Below are 25215 nucleotides of genomic sequence, written 5' to 3'. Positions count from 1 at the left end.
CCAGCCAGGGCAGGACAGAACTATCCAGGAGTAAAGCTTTCTTTTCTGTCAGAGAAAGCACTTCTTTGAGAAAAGCTTTGTTTCAACTGACTCCCTGAGATGAGGGGGTGTAGCTCTGAGGGGTGATTGCCTCTGGCATAAGCTCTGTCCTTGAGCACCCAGACAAGCAAATGCAACCCACTGGGGGACTGGACCAGGTGAAGGCCTGATGAGGCAAAACACCTGTCCTAATGGGAGTTTAGAGATGGCAAAAACCTCCCTTGTTAGATTTTCAGTCTGTACGCAAACCACACAGACCCCGAAAACAGAAACGGACAAAAAAAAAAAAACTTAGAAGTTGACTCTCAGACCCAAAAAGAACTATGGGAAATGAAGTCCAAAAGCTAGCTTGCAATAAGGGACTGATATAAGGGAAATGCATTCTGGGAAAGGTAGTTTTTCCACTAAAGATGGCGACATTGCCCTGAAACACTTTTGTCAGCTCGAAAATACGTTCAAGGTAAACTTAAAATACAGCTTTTAAAAGAATAAGGAGGAAAATCATCTAAGAGTTTAAGTGTCAGTTCCAATGAAAAATTGAAAGGATATGGAACTAGGTGCTTCGCGGTTTGGGGATCCTTTGGTAAAATGCCTTATTTACCGTAATAGCTGTGCAAAGTTTTTATGGTAGTTGGATGACAAAAAGCTACCTACAAGAGCAAACAAGCCACTTTAAAATCCTTAAAAACAAGGGAAAACAGTTTATACACTGAACGTTGTCTTAGATATGAAGAAACTTATGTTGAAATTAAAATAGTTCTTTGCCTTTTGAACAAACTGCCTGCAATGAGTAATTCCTTTGCAAAACTAATAAGGAGACAAGGAAACAGGCATTCAAAAAAGAAATGACTGCTTTATAGATGGGAAACAAACTTCAGAAAATCTAGCTGTCTTACAATAGAGTTGCTTCACCTGAAAGTTCCTTATAAGAAATCAATGCTAAATATCACAGCTGCTAATAACATTAGGAGTTAAAGCTAGTGAAATGAAAATACTAAATCCTGAAAGTGCTTTTTCTCAAAGTAAGCTAATGAAGGATACCTTTCATGAAAGAACATCTATGCTCTTGACTCCTTTGAATAGTAACAGTTTTGGTGAAAATATTGGAACTAACAACAACCAAGTCAAAATGTTTCAACAAATTCAAGACGCTATTCACAAAAGAAAGCTGCCATGCTTTGTGGGCCATAGTAGAGCTCACTCCAATCTTCCTGGTCCTTTAGCTGAGGTTAATGCAATGACCGATAAGTTAACAAAGATAGTAGCATTATCCCAAGTGGAAATGGCTCAACAGTCGCATGCTCTTCATCATCAAAATAGCAAAAGCTTAAGAAAGCAATTCAATCTCACCAAAGAAGCAGTTCGTCAAATAGTTAAATGATGTGGGGTATGTACAAAATATTTTCCTGTCCCTCACTTAGGGGTAAACCCTCGAGATCTTCTTCCCAATCTTCTATGGCAAATGGATGTTATGCATATTGCAGAATTTGGCAAATTAAAATATGTACATGTGACCATTGTCACTTATTCAGGATTTTTAATGGCTAGTGCACAACCTGGGGAAGCTACAAAACATGTAATTATGCACTGCTTGAAGTGTTTTTCCTATATGGGTATACCAAAAATTATTAAAACTGATGATGGTTCTGGATATTGTAGTAAGGCATTTCAACAATTTTGTACCCAATGGGAAGTCATACATAAAACAGGTATTCCTTATAATCCTCAGGGACAAGGTATTGTAGAAAGGGCTCATAGCAGTCTTAAAATACAACTTCAAAAAATAAATATAAAAAAGGAAGAAATTTACCCTCAATCGCCACATAATGCATTAAATCATGCTCTTTTTGTTCTGAACGTTTTGAATATGGATATCTATGAACAGTCTACCACAGATAGATTTTGACACAGTGGCACCCAAGCGACTTTTGCTCAAGTGAAATGGAAAGATCCCTGCTTGGGATTATGGAAGGGTCCCAATCCTGTTTTAATTTGGGGTCGAGGACATGTTTGTGTTTTTTCACAAGAGGAGAATGAAGCTTGGTGGTTACCGGAACATTTAGTAAGGAGCATGGAACTAAGGGTCAGCTCCAATGATGTTCCTATAAAGGAACCAGGATGAAAGTGGCTCAATTAGTGTTTCTGAGGTTTTGTCACTGGTTAATGAAAACAGTGAGGAAATAGAGTTCGGAGCTGTGCTGCTTTTGGCTTTACTAGCTCCTTTAGAAAAATACTTTATATCACTTAATAGCTATGCAGTATTTGGCAAAGAGCTTTACAGCAGCTAAATACGGTAATTTCACCCTCAGTGTGAAGTGAAGTTTTTCTGGTAGAACAAAGCAAAAGTACTAAGGGGAGCTATTATGAATTTGGGTGAAGGGACAGCCTCTAGTTAAAAACTGTCTACCGCTGACAGTGCATCTCTGCCGGTTCCGAAACTGGCAACTTTGGAGTGTGGCTTCATCCTGGGAAGGTTATAGTCCCCTAGCAACAACTATCACAATTCTATAACAAGGACACTCACTAAATCCCAGTGCTTTATAGCAAAGCTGACTATAAACTCTAAACTTTAGAAATGATGTACGTACTTCCTGTCTAGTTAAGAGAATCTTTCTAATAGAGATGGTGATAATAATTAAGAGTAAGAAGTAGAAAAAGATGAAAATAAGATATGTGAGTTTGTAGAAATTATTCTCTTGTTAGATCTCTGTGTTAAGAAATCTTTAGGTGTTTGCTAAGTTAACTATATGCTAAAAATAGATCTATAGAGTTCCTTTAAGAATATAAGCTTGCAAGAAGTATCTAATGTAGTCTTAAGACATGTAGTAATAAGCTTGTAAGAAGTAAAGACGTTAGTTGTAAATGTAAGTTTAAATAAGAAATAAGATGGAATGAATATAAGTATATAAGAAGTAATAAGAAATATATTTGCTAAAGTAGTTCTATAGTTCCCGTAAAAAGTATAAATAAGTAGATGTTAATGTTATATGTGAATTTGTAAAAAAAAAAAAAAAAAAAAAAAAAAAAAAAAAAAAAAAAAAAAAAGTGTAAATGTTAAATGTGGATCTATTCTTAAGGTATATGGTGAAAGAACCCGAGACACAGAATGTTAGTGTCCCAGTAGACTGCAAAGTAGGCAGTCTGAATGGTTTCAAAAGCTCCAGAAGCCGCTAAGAAGCTAAGAATGGCGGACGCCAGAACCAGCACAACAAGGCATCCGCAGCTGAGACCCATGGAAAATCAACGCAACACAGAAAAACCTGAGCTAACATCAAAAACGGTGCAGTTTAAAATATTACTATACCTAAAAAGGTCTCTGGCTTGAGAATAAAAGTTCAGAGACGCTTATTTGAACAGAAATTGTTAACTGCAAAAGGTTCTGGTTGAAAAACGTCTCTTCATATTTGGAAGTGAAAGCCTGATACAAGAATTTATTTCTCGTTTGAACTTTTTGAACTTAAAATGAGATAAAATTACAAAAAGATTTTGGTTATGGATTTCTCATATTTGGAAGGCTAGTACCAGAATTTATCATTTGAATTTTAAGACTTAAGAAATGAAATAAACAATAGAGAATTCATTGTAATGGGACAATTTTGAGTTTATTCATAGTAATGACCTAGGAACTGCTTGCTGGAATTGGGTTAAAAATGGAACTGTTTAAATGAAGAAATTTATTTCTACCTAGAATCAAGATGCAGTTTTGTGTATACATATATGCTTTATTAACTGGTGATTCATGAATTGTTTTATGGCACTGTTTATGTAAAAATGGAATTACTTATGGAACTGGTTTTGTGTTACAAATGGAACTGTTTAAACAGAAAAGTTTGGGTTTTCTAACTAGGCTTGAGATTTTGCTTAAAAATTATAAAAGGGAGAGTTAATATTCCTTAGTCTATTTAATTTAAAAAATATTTTCTTTGAGTGGATTAATGTCATGTTTTGTTAGTAAGAAATGCAAATGGGGTATACTAAGAGACTACTTTTAAAGTGTAAAGAGTTTTATTAAGAAACTGCTTTTGGATGTTTTGCTAAAAGTTTTCAAAGTGTTAATGGTTAGATTGAAAATATTGCTTTTCAATATGGGTTCGTAGAAATTGTATAAGTTTGGGTTCCTCTAACTAGGTTTGAGATTTTGCTTAAAAAATTATAAAGAAAAGGAGGAGTTATGAGATTGAATTATGTTCACAGAAACCTATTGATATTAATGCACCCTGGCTTTGTGGAGTTAAGGAAATATTTAAGTTTGATGTGAATACATCGAAGTTTTTCCTATGTTGTTAGCAAGAAAATTCAAATGATTAAGAGTTAAAGTTGTAAGACGGAGAAAATTGTTAACTATATATAGCACCATATATTCTAATTCAAATGGTTCTGTTAAGAGTTTGCTTTGAGTTGTAAGATTGAGAGAATTGTGACTATGTATAGCAATATTTATGTTAACCTGTTAATGGTAATGATGAAGCTAAGGGATTCTTTAAGTTTGTAGTTGCCTTAAGAGTTTTTGGTTTAGAAAGGGCTTGAGGCAGCTAAGACTGCTGTAATCACCTTGGACCTAATTCAAAAGAGAAATGCCATCTTTATCACCCTCTACTCCCATACTGGGAGGTGTAACAGCTATGGAGATTGCTGTAAGCCATTAATAGTTATTTTTTATATATTAAGAAAGGGGGACCTATGGGAGCCCGTTCTTGGGTTCCTCGTGGCTTTACCCAGCAGGTCCGCACAGAGGATGATCAGGACCACGGGCCTGAGTGCAGGTGTCTGAGATGGTCTGCACTTGGCTGTGCTGGGGGAGGAGGTCTTTTGCTCCACCCCTTGGCGTCTCTATAAAAACCCTGGGCCAGAGACAGTCCGGGCCCGTTGGAATAGGTTCCAGGCCCCCTCGAGGCTATCCTTTATTTTCTATCTGTTTATCTCCACAAGATTCTCCGCTATAAATCCTTCTATCTAATATTTCCTGCTGCTCACACTCAAGAAAACTCTGGGAAGCTGTGGGGGTGGTGGGTAAATGCCTCACAGGGCTGCCATGTGCTGAATACCGATCAAGACCAGCAAGAGGTGCAAGGAGCCCACAGCAGGCTGTTGTTGCCCCTATACTCAAAGCCAGACTTTCTGAAAGGATAAGAATCAGAAGGGTGCCATAAGGTAGAATGCCCCTGGACTCTTGTTCTACATTGTCTTGACACAAAAACTCCAAGGGCGGTGTGAACTGTAGCGCAAAGATGGAGACCTCTGTTGATCCACATCATTTTTATTACACAAAATAAAATTCCGTCAATGCTTCACATTCATGTTTTCTATAAATCTGGCTTTAAAAAATCCCTAGGGGCCCAATCAGAGAGGCATCATCCAGCAACTGATGGAGGCAGATGCCGAGACCCACAAAACATTAGGCAGAGTTCTGGAATCCTGTAGAGGAGGAGGAGAAAGGAATGTGGGAGCCAGAAGGTCAAGGACACCATGGGATGACTCAGAGAATCAACTAACCTGGGCTCATAAGGGTTCACAGAAACTGAACCAACAACCAGAAAGCCTGCATGAGACTGACCTAGGCACTCTGCACATATGTTAACAGTTGTGTAGCTCCATCCTCTTGTGGGACTCCTAACAGGAGGAACAGGGGCTGTCTCCAACTCTTTTACTGGCTTTTGGGACTCTACTCCTCATACTGCATTGTGTTGCCCAGCCTTAACACATGGGGAGGTCCTTAGTCTTACTGCAACTTGATATGCCATGCTTTGTTGATAACCATGAGAGATCTGCTCTTTCATGGATGAAGACAGAAAAGGAGGGGATTGGGGAGTGGGAATAGAGGAGATGAGAGAGGGACTGGGAGGGGAAGATGGGGGAGGCTGTGGCCAAGATGCAAAATAAATAGATGAATTTTTAAAATTCCTAGGAATGCAGTCCCCTCTGTTCTTTGACATCCCTGTCAATGACATCACATTTAATTGTGGTCGAGTCTTCCCAACAGGCTAAAGCAGAGCCTCAAGGCAGCCACCTTCCTGTGAGTTCCAGTCTGCCTGGCTGGAAGCAACACCAGACATCATCTAGACCAGGGCTGCTGAGCATAGTAATAATGGCAGCATGTCATCACCTTCACCAGCCCATCTCCAGCAGTACACCTAGTCCTCTCAGCTGGTCCTCTGGGGACTGGCTGTCACAGTGATGTGGTGGCACCATCCCCAGGCAGCAAACCATACTGGGCTTCTTTGGAAAGTCCTGGACCAGAGCCTAAGGGAATTTCTGTGTCCATGATATAAATCTGAATGAGATCAGACAATTTTATCAATGGTTGGCTTGGAAAGATCATCACTAAACACCTAGAAAGGAGAAGGAAAACAAGCTCTGATTAGGACACACACACACACACACACACACACACACACACACACACACACACACTCCAGATGAAGAAGCCTTGGTGATGGATGTTGACTAAGGAAAAGGGAGTCTCATTTCAAGAAACAGGCAGGTTAGGCAACCTAGGGCCCACACTTTGCTCCAGCCTGTGGAAAACCTAGAGCAAATGAGTGTGTGAGATCACTCATAAAATGGAAGCATATCCTCAGGAGCCCACAGCAAGAGGGGTATGCAGTTCGGGGCCAATTCACATGCCTAGGGCCATACACTTTCTCCCAAGGTGCCTGGGGATCATCTCTGAGTGCCCTGGGAACCCCTGCCTGTTGTGAGTGCCCTGGTTTGCCAGGGGCCTTAAGGCCCTGGCAGGTTGTCTAACAGCAGGGTTCAAGTGAGGGACCTGGAACACATGGTATGGTACCAGCTGGACCTCAGGGTGGCTGAGGCCTAAGTAAGTCAGGTTAAGCACCCAAATACTCTATGTCTGGATGACTGAGCCCATTATTAATCCTGGTACTCAGGGTGCAGGTGGGGTTCCCAGATGATAGTACCCTGTGCATACTGCCCCCCCTCCACTGATAAAAGCACTGTTCCCCAAGAGGCCACCTGAAAGCTCACACCTCTCTGAAGCCTCTTCTGATCCCTGTACTATGTATCTTGTACCTTGGCAGATTTTCATCTGGATCCATTCACTGTAATAAATTAACTGTGCTATGATGGCTTCTCTTGGTTCTGAGAGTCTTTCCAGCAATCAAGCTTGAAGGGACTTGGAGGGCTCTAAAATAAACCCTGTTGGGTACCATACTCATATTACACCAGGAGGGTTGCTGCCTAGGGGACCAAGGAGCCAATGAGGTCAAGGTACAGGTGGCTCTGCTGTGAAATGACCTGCAAAATCTCTGTACCTACAACTGCCCAGCACATGTGGCTCTGAGTGAGCCAGAAATGCTCAACTTAGTTTTACAGGCTTTAAGAAGAACTGGGGCTGTGGAAGTGGACCAGAGAGATGGCTCAGGGGTTAAAAGCACTTGTTCTTGCAGAACACCCAGGTTATATTTCCAGCACCCACATAGCATTACAACTCTCTGTAATTCCAGTTTCAGGAAATCCAGCGTCCTCTTTTGAATTCTGAGCAGCAGGCACACACATGTGTTGCACATACATATAGACAGAACACTCACACACATAAAATAAAATAAATAAATCTAAAATTTTTTTAAGAAGAGATGGATGAACATGTGTCCACTACCCCAGAGAGGGCAACTGCTTCCCAGGCTGAGTAATTGCTGGGTAGATCCATACTGGCAGTGTTGGATCAGTGTAGCTAACATTCCTCTTGAGAGGGCTGAGGACTGGAGTGGAGGGAGTACTGGTGTACCAAGTGAAGTTTATATGCTACTGAAGAAAATGTAAAGAAAGAAAAATGGAGAAAAGCCAGGACAAATGAACAAGTAACAACATTACAGATCCAAGCAGCTGGGAGAGACAGGGCCATCACGCCCACCAGATACCCTCCGAGAACAGAGCCAGGGAGTAACCGTCCCTTTTACTACCACCTGATGCCAAGGAAGCAAGGCTACTGTTGCCCTCTTATCTGAAAGCCCCTGACTGACTAAGCATGGAATAGCACTTTCTGTCTACACAGGTGCCCTCTTCATCCCACATGACCTGAGAGGAACTCCTGGCTTGACACTGTGACTATAAATACATTAACTGAAGGACCCTGAGCACCAACTATATGTCTAACTTACGCAAGATTAGGTAGATAGAAAACTTGAAGGTCAGCTTTCCCATAGAGCTCACACAGGCCAGAGAAGTGTGTGTAAGAGACCAGAGCCTTTCTGCTTATCACCCACACAGCTTCTCTAATTAAGACTTCAGCGTGCTGCCTACCAATGGCCCTTTCGGCATATCATCCATCTATTCATGCATCCATCCATCCATCCCATCCATCTAATATATCTATCCATCTATACAATCTATTTACTAGTCTCAGCTACCTATGAGTTCATCATCTGTCTTCCTGTAGTGTCTACCTATCCATCACTCCATCTGACCTATCACCTCTCTATTGTTCACCAATCCATCTTTGCCAATAAGAACCCCAAGGATTCTGAGGTGAAACTAGGTCTATTCATTTAGTTTGATCAATGCCAAGATCCTATTTAATTCAATATGTGTCTCATGTTCTTGGTTTATCTGTTGTTCTTTACCAGAGTAACTCCTTCTCCAGGACATTTGGCAATGCCTAGGTGGAAGCCAGGGCTGCTGGTCAACATCTGACAGCCTCTACCACAAAAGAATAACCTGGCCCCAAATGGCAAGAGTATCAAGAGGGAAAGCCCCAGCTGAAGACTGCTAGTACAAACTATTTTCAAGAGTCAATATTCCCAAGTGCCTCACAACCTTATTCATAGGTAACTACTGGAAAGGAATGGGTGAGCATCCAGCTGGAGGGACTTCAGAAAGGAAAAGTACAATACTGTGCCCTGAGCAGCCACCTCACCTGCCACCATGGCTTCTTGGCCTCAGCCTCAGGAGGCACCTCAACCCCAAAGACCTGCAGGGCTGTGTATAACATTATCACAGCTAGGTTTTGAGCCTGGAGATGGAGGCACAGCCTGCCATGGTAGCTATCACACAGTAAGGCCCAGGCTGTGACAGAGATGGGGGTTCACTGCCAACTGTTCTTGACAGAAATCAGGTAGTGGAGCAGGAAATGCAAAGACATACACATCAGCCTCCAGGTGCAGGTCCTGCCTCCTCACTGCTTCACTGCATTCTCTGCAGCAGCCAGCCTCCTTGAATTTGTGATCCCCTGCTCAGCCTCCTGAGTGTTGGGACTGTAGATACATACCACTTGCCTGGTTTGACGGGAAATCATTTGAAACATGGTGCTCCCAAAGGCAGCACCTTTATCTTCAGAACAGAAGACATCATTCCCCCGTACAATGTTCCTGCCATGAAGGCACTGCTTTCAGGATGACCAGAAAATGGTGACTTGTTTTTCTAGGTCATAACAAGAACCCAAAGTAATGGCAGTCTCAGCCACATCTCCATGGTCTCTCAGATTAGAGGTCAGTTCCTGCTCTCAGAAGACAGATGCTCAGCCTGAGTCTCATGCAGTGCAAAAAGATACCAGCAAGAGTCTTCCATATGCATGTGATCCTGGTATGCCAAGAGGAGTAACACCTGTTACTTAAGCCTGCAACAAACAGAGAGAGGCACAGGCTTCTAGCAACACCTGCCACCAGCTCTGATTTGGGCCCAGATCATACAGCTTCCAAGGCCAGAATGTTGTTCCTTTCCAAGTCTTGTTGTCTGGACAACCTCAGCCAGTATGCAATTCCCATCTTCTGGAATGCTGATCAGACAGTCTGCCCACTAACCCAAGACAAGAGATTTCTGTGATCATGAGGAGTTTAGTTGAAATTATGAAGGGGAATCTAAAGGACACTTGCATGAATGGAGTCATTTCACATGTGTGCTCTAGTAGTGGACACATGAATGTAGATACACAATAAAATCATACAGAACTAAATATACATAAAACCAGTGGACTGTGTTGCTGTCGACATCTTGGCCATGACACTGTATTATAGTCTGACATAGTGTTCTCACTGCAGGTGGCTGGACAAAGGGCACAAGATCATTCTTGAATATTTCTTACAGCTGTATGTCAGTCTGTAATTACCTCCATAAAAGATCCATCTAAAAATACCCGAAGTCCTAGCTCTGTCCCAAGCCCAAGCTCCCTTGTCTGCAGGCCATCCCTCCATTGTCCCTGTACATGGGCCTAAGGTACCAAAGTACTCCCCAGTAGGCCTCCTCCTGTGCTGCTTTTGCAAATGGTCTTCTGCTGAGACTTTTGTGACCATGGAAGTTAAAAGAATACAGCTCAATAACTGGCTCTCCCCATAGATCTCTAAGCACAACAGAGTCAGATACAATAGTAACTCATGAGGACAGGGACTTCATCTCATCACAAAACCAGCCCTGCTTCTCTGAGGGTCAGTGAGCACCCACCCTCTAGACTTTTCTGTGGCCACATCTGGGCCTCCTTCTGCTCTATGAAGCCATTGCAGCACCATATGTGGCCACAGAAAAGTGCACAGAAAGGCAGAAGCTGAAATGAAAACTGGCTGAGAACAGCCCTAGACAGGGCAGAGGAAGTCAGCTGACTCATCAGGTGCCCCAGTTCCCAATGCCCCTGAACCTCCTCACATGTTGTGCTTTTGTACACTGGAAGGGATTTGTTTCTAGACTATGGTATGAAAAACCTGGTTAGAGCCACTAGAAACAGTTCCCAGCATCCAGCACACAGATACCTTGTGTGGATGCTGGAAGACCTGGAAGCACAAAATTCTCAACTTGAGGAGCTCACAATACGCAATGCTAACTCAGAACTCCCAGAAGCTGTAATCCAGCTCCAAAGAGTTGCTGCTCTGGTTAAAGTACCTGCAAAAAAAAAAAAAACCCTGCAAGACTTACAGTAGCCAATGATAGCCTCCTATCCCCAAGCAATGAGATGGCTCCAGCAAGCAAGCCCTTAAGGCAAATGATTTGCAGTTGCACATTAAAGTGTCTTGTAAAATTGTTGGTTGTCCACCAGAATAAGATGCTAAAATCCTAAAGCTGAAGATATCACATGCTCTGGTCACAGAACATACAGAAAGTAAGCTAGAATTAACCAGGAAGCTTCCTTCCCACTGGCTAGCCTTTATAGTACCAGAAGGTACTATGCAGGCTGCTGGGGAGGAATGGTCAACAGTCTTAGTTACGGATCCTGCATGCTGCACTTCCAACCAGGGGAAAAAGAGATGTCCACTGATGCAATACTGGCACGTCTGTTATGGGGCAACCAACTGCTTTCTGACTGAATTTAATGCCTACTCCACAGAAGAAATTTATTTCTGATAATCACAGTCAAAAGTCCATTGCTAGGGAAGTCACAGGCACTAGCAGAGAGGCTACTACTGCTCTTTTAACCCACGAGGCTGTACATTGTCAGTAAGATGCTGAACAAAAAGACTGACCTTTTACAATGGTTCCAGAGGAACAAGAGGCACAAGCACTCAAGCCAGTTATATTCCCTAACACAGTCAGTGGGGCAGAAGGGTGGCTCTTTGTATCTGGGCTACAATACCCAAGATTCTTACTCCAGGCTCAAGGAACATAAAGAAACACAGCCATATGCTTGTATATTCTGAAAGGTGAATGTGTTTTAGTTTCCTATTTCTCATATTGTCTTCCTTTCTTCCAGAACTTTCTGTCCTTATTTACACTCTTCACATCTACAATCTCCTGAGAAAGAACTCCAAGGGATACAAACAGGTTTCACACCAAGTGCTCAGAACTCTGTGCCATGACTCATCCTTCTGAGCTGCAGAACACTATCTCTGTCCCCATGTCCACACAATTTCCCTTCTGCTGCTCCTCCCTGCTGGGGACCAGGCAATTACAGATGGACTCCAGACACCCTTCTTCAGCTCTGCTTCTGTTTTTATCTTCACCTCACCTTGTCTGCTGTGAACCAGCCAGGCTTTAGTGGCTGAGGAGTGGTTTTGTTGTTGCTGTTGTTGTTACTTGTTTATTGAAAAAAAAGCAGCAGAATAAAATAGTTTGCTTCTTAATGATTTGAGTTCCAGGAAAGGCCCATGACACACAACTAGTCAGTGATTTTCCTTAAATGCCATGGCTGTCTCCAGGGCCCCAGCATGTTGGTGCAACCTCAAGGCTGGGCTTAGCATCCTTTGGCAGAACATAACTGCATTGCCCAGCTATGCAGTCTACTACCAATATCAGGGGGAGACAGGCTGCTCAGCTACTGAGACTCAATTTCTTTCATGATCTAAGTGTGATGATTGCCTAACTCTCTTTGTAGCCAAGGTCCTGTGGGCCTTGCAGATCTTCCCAATCCCACAATGTAACTGGGAGAGTTTCTCTCCCATGATCTTCTGCCTCCATCCATCCTTGGTTCCTCTGTTGGATTCAAGATTCCACACTATTCTTCTCTGACATACTTCCCCAATCTCTGTCTTCTCAAGCCTTATGTCCAGCTGGGGTGGATGGGGGTGGGAGACTTCATAGCTTCCCTCCTATAAAGACCCCTAATTAGGTTCCTTTCTGATTTTATAGCTAGTGTTTTGAGACCTGGGTCAAGGTGATCCAGCTGCTTTCTTCCAAGCCTGACTGTTGGTGCCTGAAAGGCAAACCACATAGGAGTTGCCAGGGTGGACAGTGGGATACCCTCCTACATGCCTCACCTAGGATGCCAATAGCTGTTGGATATATTAATGAACTCAGGAGTACTCAGGTGTTACTCCTCTAATTTGCCAGCCAAGTAAAAAGAAGGCATGGAACCAGATAACAGTCATAGGTGTCCAGGTTGATCTTGCAGAAGAATTTGTGGTAAATTGCATAAGCTGTGGCAATAAGGATGAACTGCGTGTCCAGCTTGACCACTACAGAGAAAAAAAAAGCAGGTTGATAGTCCTTCAGTTCCATGCTCACTACTCACTGGACTAAGCTCTAATGCTACATGGCCTACCAAGACATTTTACCTTCACAGTACCTTGCTGCTGGATCTCTTGCTAGGTCTATTGTCCTATGATATTTTGTGTTCTGACAAATAAAGCTTGCCTGGAGATCAGAGGGCAGAGCTAGCCACTAGTTAGCCATAGAGACCAGGCTGTGATAGCCCACACCAGCACTTGGGAGGCTCAAGCCTTTAATTCCAGCACAATTGGGGGGTGGAGACAGGAATGTAAGGCTGAGACAGGATCTCAGCCACCATTCAGTCTGAGGATCCAGAGAGGAAAGAAGTCACTGGTGGCTGCTCCTTTGCTCCTCTAATCTTTCAGGTTATTACCCCGATATTTGACTCCTGGTTTTTATTGATAAGACTAAATAGATTCATGCTTCAGTCTATAGGCTTCTCAAATGTCAATGGACTAGCAAAGCCCTTGAGGCTGGAGTTTGAATGCAAACATCATTCATGAGGCCTCCTGGGGCTTTGAGATTATATACTTCTAAGAAGCCCCAAGCTCCTGCCTATGATATGGTATACAAAATCCTGTTCATGAGCAAGAGTTCAGACTATTGTTCAGTTACCAGCTGGCAAATTGGTCTAGACAGAAGCTTAGAAAGGACAATACACTGCCCTGTGTCTGTTTACATCTGACCAAGCACTTACCTAGAGGTCACCCAAACCACAGCTCACCTAGCTAAAATCCTGCCAAGATGACATAGAAGAAAGAGCCTCTGTGACACCAAATAGATGACAAAAGTCCTAGTGTTACAGTTAAAGATCACACTTGTAGGGAGCCGCTATTCAAAGATGGCGCTGGCTTCCTGGTAGCCTAGCTGTAAACAACTCCATATTTGGCTATGATGCACGAGTATGGTAATTGGCCTTATGTCCTCAGCCTATCCCGTGGCTCCCCGTGCTAGCATTCTGGCGGGACCCAATCACAGTACGGCACGTTTGCCTGATTCCCTATATAAGCAGCAGCATTTTAGTCCTCGCCGCCCCTCACCTCCTGCTCTCCCTTAATCAAGAGGCGCTCCAATAAAGTGTGATCTGAGAAGAATCCTCGCGTGGTGGTCGTTCTTCCTCGTTGGCCGAGGAGCGCGCACCAACTGGTGCCAAAACCCGGGAAAGTAACTTCGGACAGCAACTGGTGCCGAAACCCGGGAAGGAAACTTCGGACACCAGGTGAGGGGTCGAAGAGGATTCAGAATTCAACACACGGAGCGGTGACGTCAGTAAGTTCGCCAGGAACGACGAAGTCGGTAAATTCTCCAGGTATGCTGATTACTGGGATTAATCCGCAGCCCTTCGCTCAGACATGGTAAACGGGTATCGGTAATGTGGGCGTTACTGCGACACACACTCAGGTTCTAGTTTGTCAAATGCGGTGGTACACATCTGTAGTGGTATTATGGAAGGTTGTCTTCTTCCTGGCACATAATGGCCTGATGGGTAAAGAACTGCCCTTACCTCTACTGCTGACAGTATGAATGTTGTCCTTTCTGAACAAGCGGGACACTAGGAAAAGCAACTTCTGAACTCTGCCAAGACAGAGTAAGATGGTGGTAGATGTAACAGTCTTATTAAATAAGAAACACAGAGCCAATTCCAGAGTTAAAAGCCCAAGAGGTCAGAGATCAGTAGCTAAGAGCTGAGACTAAAACTGCCTATTACCACTCGCTGCTGCTGCCGTCCTTCCCCTGAGAAAGAGACCAACTTCCTGTGTGTCTGTCTATTTATTGACTTTCTGTTCTGCCTTCTCATTGGTTGTAAACCCAACCACATGACTGCCTCATCACTGCCTGTCTGTACAGACCTCCAGGTCTTCTATGGTTGGTATTGAGATTAAAAGTGTGTGTCTCCATGCTGGTAGTATCCTTGAACACACAGAGATCTGCCTGACATGTGATTGGGATTAAGGGTATGTGCTACCACTGCCAGACTTCTGCTATGTCTTGCTATTAGCTCTGACCACCAGGCACTTTTATTTATTAACATACAAATAAAATCACATTTCAGCACAAATAAAATATCACCATAAATGGTCTTTCAAAATTCCTGCTTCTGAAAATGGTCTGTCAGATATTCTAGGCCTGTGGCCAATTTGAATGCACCAATGATGTTGAGAAACTTTAGTTGACTGTCCAGGCTGCCAGCTGTCTCTGTGTACTCTCAAAAGATTCTCAAAAGTTGCTTGCATCCATCTCCCGTTTTCTCAAGTATTATTATGTTCTTTCTCAGGTCTTTGATGGAGTTGAAGACTAGATAGTTACAATTACAATCTTCTCATATCTTAGCTAGAACATATTAATACTAGAGTCAGAATCTTCAAGATAGAACAGCTATTGGAATAATCTTGGTAATTTGCCATTTACCCATGTTCTGAACATTTCTGGACATTTAGCATGTCTTTCTTGTTTGATATTGTTCTTGTTGGTCGTAGTCCCATTTTTGGTTATGTTATTAATCTTTGTTTTTTCTGGACAATACTTGATAATCATTTTTTTGGTTTTTTAAGACAGGGTTTCTCTGTGTAGTTTTGGCACCTTTCCTGGAACTCACTTGGTAGCCCAGGCTGGCCTCGAACTCACAGAGATCCGACTGCCTCTGCCTCCCCAGTGCTGGGATTAAAGGCATATGCCACCACCACCCAGCAATAATCATTCTTATTGTATATAGTTTGTATTAAGATTAGAACCTTCTTATTTAGACAAAAAGGGGAAATATAGTGGTATTTGTTCCACCCATGACCTTGGGCTATATGGCCCGAAGTGGGTGGTGCTTCCTGCTGTTGTAAGTGACCTCTTAAAAGCAGAGGGAGAAGGGTCACATGCTCCTTCTCCCTGCTCCTGCCTGCGAGGTGGATTCGCTCCCAGTCAGATCAAAGGATGACTTCTGCTGTCTGCTCAGTTCTGTATTCATGAGTGTATTTCTTCAATTTATATCTTAAATTCTGTTACCCATTTAATAGACTCATGTGGATTGATGGTAATACACATCCTTAATCCCAGCACTTGGGAGTCTGAGAGTGGTGGATCTCTGTGAGTTGAGGCTAGTCTGGTTGGTCTACAGAGTGACTTCCAGGCCAGCCAAGGCCACATAATATGACTGTCTCCAAAAAAAGAGGACCAGGAAGTGGTGGTACATGCCCACCTCTTGGGAATGTGGGCGTTGATTTCTTAAAATTACTTCCTGCTTTCAGGGGTGAAGACATCTTTAGGGGAATCCTGAAAGGAAAATTTCTGGGTTAATTGTCAAGTCCTGGGAGAGGTAGCTGTATCATTTGTTGTCCAGTCTTTGCACAGTGGGAAAATGTAGGGCTTGTCTCAAGTCCTTGTTCAAGTAGTCTATGAATCTGAACCATCTCAGCTAGACATCTTGAAATTGTCCTGAGCAGTTTGTTATCCAAAGTCGATCTTTATGTGGTGTTAATCAGCTTAATGGCTTTACCATAGTCCATGTGGAATCATCATTGTGGGGTCCATTCATCCTTTTGAAGATTTCAAAGTTGCTGTTAGGCGTGCTCATGGTTCCCTGCAGATGTGTGTGTGTGTGTGTGTGTGTGTGTGTGTGTGTGTGTGTGTGTGTGTGTGTGTGCCTCCTCTGTGGTTTGGAGCAATCACAGTCTCATAAATGTCTGTCTCTCAGAACTATGAATGTTCTTCCCTAGAAGAGAAAATCTTCACAGCCATTTCTCCCCACCATTTGTCTTGCCAAACTTTTCCAAACTGACCTTTGCCAATGCTTTCTTGTAACACGATGGTCCTGGCAATTCTTCTCTGAACAAGCAGTAGTAAACCCTTCATCCCAGGTAGCAGCATCATTGCAGTCACCAACACAATGAGAAGCAGCCAGCAACTCGGAGCAGCAGCCCCTGCCTCCATGGTCCCACCACCACCGTTTGTGGCTTTGCTGAAGCTTCTCCTTAGCAAACCTCCCAGGCTGGCCTCAAACTCGGGATCTTCCTGCCTCTGCCTCCTTCAGTAAATCCTACCAGCGTGCTTCACCACAACCAGCTGATGGTAGCTCAGGTCTGAGCTGGAGCCCGCAAGGCTACAGGCAAGTAACTTTTACATGAATTCAAACCTTGAATGTTGGGCGCCAATTGTTGCATGAATCTTAAAAGGTCTTATTAGTAGAAACAAACCCGGAGCTAGGTATTGGGGTGAGCGATGGAAGCAGAACAAACCACAGCTTCCTCACCTTGCCAGTTCCTCAGCTGATCCTGTTTCCTCAGACTGGAAGCCTCTCAGTCCTTATCCCAATGGCTCTCAGCTGAACTGTGCTGCTAAAAGCCTAAAAGCTTAACCAGCCAGTTCTTGGTTTTCACGCCTTATATACCTTTCTGCTTTCTGCCATCACTTCCTGGGATTAAAGGCTCACTTCTTGGGATTAAAGGCGTGAGTCACCATGCCTGTCTATTTCCAGTGTGGCTTTAAACTCACAGAGTTTATGTTCTATTCTCTGACCCCAGATAAGTTTATTAGAGTACACAATATTTTGGGGAACACAATACCACCACACCCCACATTTGTAAAAGAAACATTACTAAAGCTTAAATCGCACATCAAACCCCCATACACTAGTAGTGGGAGATTTCAACACCCCACTCTCACCACTGGATAGATCTGCCAGACAGAAACTTAACAGAGAAATAAGGGAACTAACAGACATTATGACTCAAATGGACTTAATAGATATCTACATAACATTCCACCCTAACACAAAAGAATATACCTTTTTCTCAGCACCCTATGGAACCTTCTCTAAAATTGACCACATGCTTGGTCACAAAGCAAATCTCAACAGATACAAAAAAAATTGAAATAACCTCCTGTATTTTATCAGACCACCATGACTTAAAGTTAGATTTCAACAACAACAAAATTTACAGAAAGCCTACAAACTCATGGGAACTGAATAATGCCCAATGAAAATGAAAGTACAACATACCCAAACTTATGGGACACTATGAAAGCAGTGCTAAGAGAAAAATTCATAGCACTAAATGCCCACACAAAGAAGATGGAGATAAGCCACGAGTCATGTGGCAAGGTATAGATTTATAAAAATGGGTTAATTTAAGATATAAGAACTAGATAGGAAGAAGCCTACCACAGCCATACAGTTTATAAGTAATATAAGCATCTGAGTGATTATTTTATAAGTGGGCTGTGGGACTGCCAGAGACTTGGTGGGACCTGGAGAGAAACTCTCCAGCTACACCCTTTCCTCTCCAAGTTGCTTTTGGTTATGGTGTGTGGTATTATTGTGTTCCCCAAAATATTGTGCACCCTAATAAATTTATCTGGGGTCAGAGAACAGAACAGCCACAATATTAAACATAGAGGATAGGCAGTGGTAGCACACACCTTTAATCTCAGCATTCCAGAGGCAGAAATCCCTATGGATCTCTGTGAGTTCAAGACCACATTGGAAACATCCAGGCATGGTGACTCGCGCCTTTAATCCCAAGAAGTGAGCCTTTAATCCCAGGGAGTGATGGCACAAAGCAGAAAGATATATAAGGCGTGAGGACCAGAAACTAGAAGCATTTGACTGGTTAAGCATTTGGCTGGTTAAGCTTTTAGGCTTTTGAGCAGCACAGTTCAGCTGAGATTCATTCTGGATAAGGACTCAGAGGCTTCCAGTCTGAGGAAACAGGATCAGCTGAGGAACTGGAGAGGTGAGTTAGCTGTGGCTTATTCTGCTTCTCTGATCTTCAGCATTCACCCCAATAACTGGCCTCAGGTTTGTTTTTATTAATAAGAACTTTTAAGATTCATGCTACATCTGGTACCCAATGTTCGTGGTACAAATTCTTGAAAAAGCTACTTGCCTGTGGCCTTTCGAGCAGCTGCTCAGACGAGAGCTACACTTTGCCAGTTGTGGTGGTGCACACCAGTAGGATTTACTGAAGGAGGCAGAGGCAGGACGATCCCGAGTTTGAGGCCAGCCTAGGAGGCTTGCTAAGGAGAAGCTTCAGCCAGGGCCCAGGCACAAACGGTGGCAGTGGGACCATGGAGACAGAGGCTGCTACTCCGAATTGCTGGCTCCTTCTCATCATGTTGGTGACTGCGGTGATGCTGCTACCTGGGATGAAGGGTTTACCGCTACTTGTTTAGAGAAGAATTACCAAGACCATCATGTTACAAGAAAGCATCGACAAAGGTCAGTTTAGAAAAGTTTGGCAAGACAAATGGTGGGGAGAAATTGTTGTGAAGATTTTCTGTTCTAGGGAAGAACATTCATGGTTCCAAGAGACAAACATTTATGAGACTGTGATTGCTCCAAACCACAGAGGAGCCACAAAAAAAAAAAAAATGTCTGCAGTGAACCATGACCACACCTAGCAGTGACTTTGAAATCTTCAAAAAGATGACAGGATCCCACAATGATGATTCCACATGGACTATGATAAAGCCATTAAGCTGATTAACACCAAGAAAATATCGACTTTGGACTACAAACTACTCACGACAATTTTGAGATGGCTAGCTGAGATGATCCAGCCTGACAGACTACTTGAATAAGGACTTGAAACAAGCCCTGCACTTTCTCATTATGCAGCGGCTGGACAAATGATACAGGACTTGACAACTAACCCAAAAATTTCTTTTCAGGATTCCCTAAAGATGTCTTCGCCCCAAGCCGGGGCGGTGGTGGCACACACCTTTAATCCCAGCACTCGGGAGGCAGAGCCAGGAGGATCTCTGTGAGTTCGAGGCCAGCCTGGGCTACCAAGTGAGTCCCAGGAAAGCCACAAAGCTACACAGAGAAACCCTGTCTTGAAAAAACTAAAAAAAAAAAAAAGATGTCTTCGCCCCTAGAAAGCAGAGAGTAATTTTAAGAAAATGATGCCCACATTCCCAAGAGGTGGGATGGGAGGTTTTTGGTTGTTTGAGTTATGGATATTGTCATTGTTTATGATGGTTGGTTACAAGTTGTTAATTGTTAATGGCCAGGAAAAAAGCCGAACAAGGAGATTAGATTCAGAGGTTTTGTTTAAAAAAAATAAAAAGAAAAAGGAAAAAGAGAATATAGATATGAGGTAGATCATCGAATCTACTCTGAGAAAAAAGATAAAGAAATAATAGGATAAATGGGTAGATCATTGAATCTACACTAAAAAGAAAAATGGGAAGATATAAAAATGACAAAAGATAGATTATTGAAACTTTTATGAAAAGAAAAGAGAGAATATGAATATGATAAGATAAAAGGTCAATTTTTGAATCTACTTTTAAAAAGAAACTACTTGTTTTAAATAGGATAAGTAATGAAATTTTTTGTCTGAGTTTATCAAGTGTTACTGGACTGCACATTGTTATATATTAATGGAGTTTTTTGTCTGAATCTGTCAAATGTTAATGGACTAGACATCGTTAATGTAATCTTGACTGTGTATATTGTATATACTTATTAGATATAATTTTTCTTGTATTAGTTATAGGCTTTTTTAAAATTTTAGTCAAAAAAGGGGAAATGTGGTGTTATTGTGTTCCCCAAAATATTGTGTACCCTAATAAACTTATCTGGGGTCACAGACAGAACAGCCACAATATTAAACATAGAGGATAGGCAGTGGTAGCACACACCTTTAATCCTAGCATTCCAGAGGCAGAAATCCCTCTGGATCTCTATGAGTTCAAGGCCACATTGGAAACAGCCAGGCATGGTGACATACGCCTTTAATCCCAAGAAGTGAGCCTTTGATCCCAGGAAGTGATGGCAGATAGCAGAAAGATATATAAGGTGTGAAAACCAGGAATTAGAAGCATTTGGCTGGTTAAGATTTTAGGCTTTGGAGCAGCAGTTCAGCTGAGATTCATTTGAATAAGGACTCAGAGGCTTCCAGTCTGAGGAAACAGGATCAGCTGAGGAACTGGCAAGGTGAGGTAGCTGTGGCTTGTTCTGTCTCTCTGACCTTCCAGCATTCACCCCAATACCTGGCCTCAGGTTTGATTTTATTAATAAGACTCTTTAAGATTCATGCTATAATGGTGGTTCATCACAGTAATAAAAACCCTAAGAAAAGCTGGGCAGGGGTGGTGCACACCTTTAATCCCAGCACTCAGGAGACAGAGGCAGGCGGATCTCTGTGAGTTCGAGGCCAGCCTGGTCTACAGAGTGAGAGCCAGGACAACCAGGGCTATACAGAGAAACCCTGTCTCAAAAAAATCAGGAAAAAAATCCTAAGACAAATGTGATCTTCATGTTCCTCTCTAGCTTGTAGTAGCCCCAACTGTCCCTTGATTTGTGACCACATCACTCTGGTCTTTGCTTCTGTGCCTACACTGCCTTCTCCCCTGTATGTGTCTCTTCTGTCTGTCATGTGGACATCTGTCATTAGATTTAGGACCCATCCTGGTAATCCAAAACAACCTTATATCAACATGCCTATCCTCACTACATCTGCAAAGGCTCTTTTGACAGATAAAGTTAGTTTCAAAGGGTCTGAGGATTAGAACAGGAAAATATTTTGGAAGACTGTCTTTCATCCATGATACATCTACCAAAATGAGCTTCTTGGCACAGTAAGGTGAACAGGCCCTTCCATTTACTTCAAGAAAAAGCCAGTAGTTAGGATCTGAGATGCCAGTCTCTGCCCAGTCACTCTGTTGCCTGGGCAGCCTCAGGTCTATGCTTCTCATGGCATGGACCTCAGGCAGCTCCCCTAAAGATGGTGGTCTCTCAGCTTGACAGCTTGGTCTGGTGTAAGGACTCCTGCCACACATCCTTCTGTCTAGCTTGTTCTGGTTTGTATTGTCACAGGTGTTTAGAATTAGAGGGGCTCAGGCCCCCAGGCCTCTGTGTTGTCAACATTTGTCATGCTCTGAGCCATCTTGGTTGTCTATCCCCAGGCTGTGAGCAGCCCTACTTCCCTCTCTGCCTAAGGCTGAGAAATCTCTCTCATCCTGGCTGGTCAAAGCCATGAACTTCATTATATAACACAGAGCCTGGGCCAGACCAATAGATCTGAAAACTGGCAGCTTGAAATTCACACTCCCTAAAGTGACATGGACCTTGGGGGATCAAGTTGTTGCCTTTCAATTTCTTACACTACCTCCACCATACATTCAAGCACATGACACCCCCAAGTACGTGCACATGCACACACACACACACACACACACACACACACACACACACACACACACAACATAATTGAAAATGTGATGTTTCTCCCTCCCCTGGAAGCCAGCCTTCTTAGTCTCTCAGAGCCAGCCTATAGGCCTGCAGTTAAACAGTGTTGTATGGAGACCTGCTTCTCCCTTGGGTATTTTGTAGTGTGAAGAGTCTATGCTCAACAAGTAATAGGTGCTTGTGAATGTGAGTCAAGGGAATGACTCAATGAACACATTAATTTTTAAAGCCCTGGGTCACAAGGCACTCTACTGGCAGGCAGCCTCAGCACAGTGGTTGATAAATGAATAATTCACAAGTGACCAATCAGAGCTAGCAAACTCTTAAGAAGGGCTCTCCCTCTAGCAAGCCACACCTATCACAGAGTCCCTCACTTACCTGACACCTATCAACCACTGACACTTAATATTAATTATAAATGTTCTGTTGGTAGTTCAGGCTTTTTTTTTTCTTGCTAGCTCTTTTAACTTAAATTAACCCACTCCTATTAATCTACATTCTGCCATGTGGTGTTACCCCTCTTTCATCTTGCACTTCCTGTTTCCTCTCCGTGTCTCTCTGGCATCTCCTCTGAATGCACCCCTCTTCTCAGTGTCTTTAGTTTGGTTCTCCCACCTAACCTTATCCTGTCCAGCTATTGACCAGTAAGCTTCTTTATTAAACCAATCACAGTATAATTTACACAGTGTACAGAAGGATTATTCCACATTTCCCCCTTTTGCCTAAAAAAGGAAGGTTTTAACTTTAACATAGTAAAAGTATATACAACAAAAACAGTTATCAAGTAAGAATTACAGTTACAATATCCAGTCCATTTGTATTTGGCAAAATTAGAGAAAATACTCTATTATTTATTTTATTTTTGTGAGTCTAAAGTTTTATACCTAATTTACCTTTTATTATAATTAAGGAAAACTTTAATGATAACTATCTAGTCTTCAACTCCATCAAAGACCCCAGAAGGATATAATATTACCTGAGTAAATAGGAAATACAGAGCAAGCAACTTCTAAAACTAAATGACAGAAACAGCTGGCTGCCAGAACAGTCACTCAAGGTTCCTCTGCAATGTTGGGGCATTTATCTTCAATCTACAGGCGTAGAATATCTGACAGACTTCTCTGTGAAGCAGGTATTTTGAAGGACTCTCCTGCCTTGTCTTAGCAAAGTTCGGCAGTTGCTTTTTTTGTGTCCTGCTTGTCCAATTTGGACAGCATACTGTCAGCAGTCAAGGCAAGGGCAGTTTGTTGCCCAAATGGCTATCTTTTGCCATTAAGAAAGCAAACTCCATATGGAGGTTCTTTAATGCCCATCATGAAAAGCCTTAGGTTATTAAACATATTAAATACCATATTCTGTAGGCCTTTGAAGTGCTTGAAAACCATCTATCTATCTAAATATATCTGTTTAACCTTGAAAACATACCTAATATGATTATAAGTTTGATTATTATAGATGACTACTAACCTGTGTTTCTTAATTACACATTACACTTAAATGAGCTGTATAAGCACAATACCCCAAACAAGAGTAGAAACATACATACAGTATAAAAATAACTTTAAATGTATATCAATAAGCCAAAATCCATACCAATGTAAAATATTTTGAGGTTAATAGTTATTTTTTGGAATAAAGTAGAATCAATAATCTACCCTTTTTCCTATCATTCCTATATCATATCCCTCTTTATTCCTCTAGAAAGAGATCTTTGAATTTAATTTTTAAGCCTTTTTTTACTATGACTAATAACAACTTGTAACCAGCCCCACGTAAATGATAATAAACATTCATAACCCATCTTTTGAGCATGTGGATGTCATTCTCTAGACTACTTCTTATTGTTTGTGGATGCTGGTATCTTTGGGGGAACCTTGATAAAATCAGGATAATTGTTAAATCTTGGCTGTAGTATTCTGTGAGGCTGGATCATCTCAGTCAGCAGCATTGAAGCTGTTATGGATGTACAATTCTGAGGAGACAGTAACAGGCATTCTGACATGCTGAATCACCCGGGCCATCTGTTTTCATTAATATTTCTATTTTGTCCCTTTGTTCTGAAAACACATAAACTTTTTTTTGTTTTGTTTTCAAGATAGTTTCTCTGTGTAGTTTTGGAGCCTGTCCTAGATCTCTCTCTGCAGACCAGGCCTCGAACTCACAGAGATCCACCTGGCTCTGCCTCCTGAGTGCTGGGATTAAAGGTGTGCACCACCATTGCCCAGCTAAAAATACATAAACTTTTAAAAGTAATGCACATTACAAGTATGGAATATGTGGTGTGCACAAGTCAGTTATGATGTTTTGTATTATGTTTGAACAGGTAAAATATATGTTATGTGTTTTGTGGGGTTTCTTAAGGTTTATTTCTTTATGTCTATAGTCAGGATTTTCAGGGGGTCTTACTCAATCAAACCTGATCATCTTTAACCTGGAATGAATCCCCAGCCTCTCATTTCCTGTGGAAATAAAAGCATAACCTCTTTCTCAAAACAGCACACCTTTTGACTTCCATTCTGAGGTCAAGATATTTTTAAAATATATAGGTTGGTTTAATCTAGCAACTTTCATAATCCAGTGTTTCTTAGCAGCCAAAAAAATTAAATACAACACAATAACATATAAGATCCAGAGTCTCTGCATATTTCCTATCTTTACATGGCATTTTTATATTACTTTACTCACTTTTTAAGGACTTTACTATTATTTTAAATATATATATATATATATGACTGTCTATACCCTTTTCTCTCTCCCTTTTACATTTTTAAACACACTGTAACCCCTTTAGAGATTTTTCCCCTCTAGATCCAAGTATATACCTACTCACCTAGGTTCTGGCCTAGTGCTGGGAACACAGCTGCAACCATGGGAAACAGAGTCTCCCTTCAATAGATTTGCCTCCTTCACCCCAGTCCCACTCCACACAGAGCAACTTCATCACAGAAGGTCTAATCATGGCCCTTCCCACTAACATACAGAAATACTAGCACAAGTTCTAGGCACATATAAGACCATGTGTGGGGCATGAGAAGTGCTAAATGCTGGGCACCAGGGTGTGCAATAGATATGTGTTGTGAGCCCTGAAAGTAAAAAAGAAGTATGATTGCTGGGTGGTAGATAGAGGGACA

The 25215-nt window shown here is 42.2% G+C and overlaps 1 protein-coding gene across 1 annotated transcript; it reads right to left on the bottom strand.

Annotated features, from left to right (window-relative positions):
- Positions 1 to 6205: 6205 nt before the first annotated feature.
- On the bottom strand, positions 6206 to 12951 carry Ccnq (cyclin Q). Its single transcript, XM_006999089.4, is given in 6 exon segments — positions 6206 to 6326; positions 6328 to 6368; positions 8912 to 9124; positions 10734 to 10848; positions 12672 to 12765; positions 12768 to 12951. Coding segments are annotated over 6 exon segments (729 nt in total). The 5' UTR covers positions 12913 to 12951.
- Positions 12952 to 25215: the final 12264 nt, after the last annotated feature.

Source organism: Peromyscus maniculatus, chromosome X, assembly GCF_049852395.1.
Source record: "Peromyscus maniculatus bairdii isolate BWxNUB_F1_BW_parent chromosome X, HU_Pman_BW_mat_3.1, whole genome shotgun sequence".
Classification (NCBI taxonomy): domain Eukaryota; kingdom Metazoa; phylum Chordata; class Mammalia; order Rodentia; family Cricetidae; genus Peromyscus; species Peromyscus maniculatus.
The sequence above is the reverse complement of the archived record's forward strand: the minus strand, read 5'-3'. Positions and strand labels throughout refer to the sequence as shown.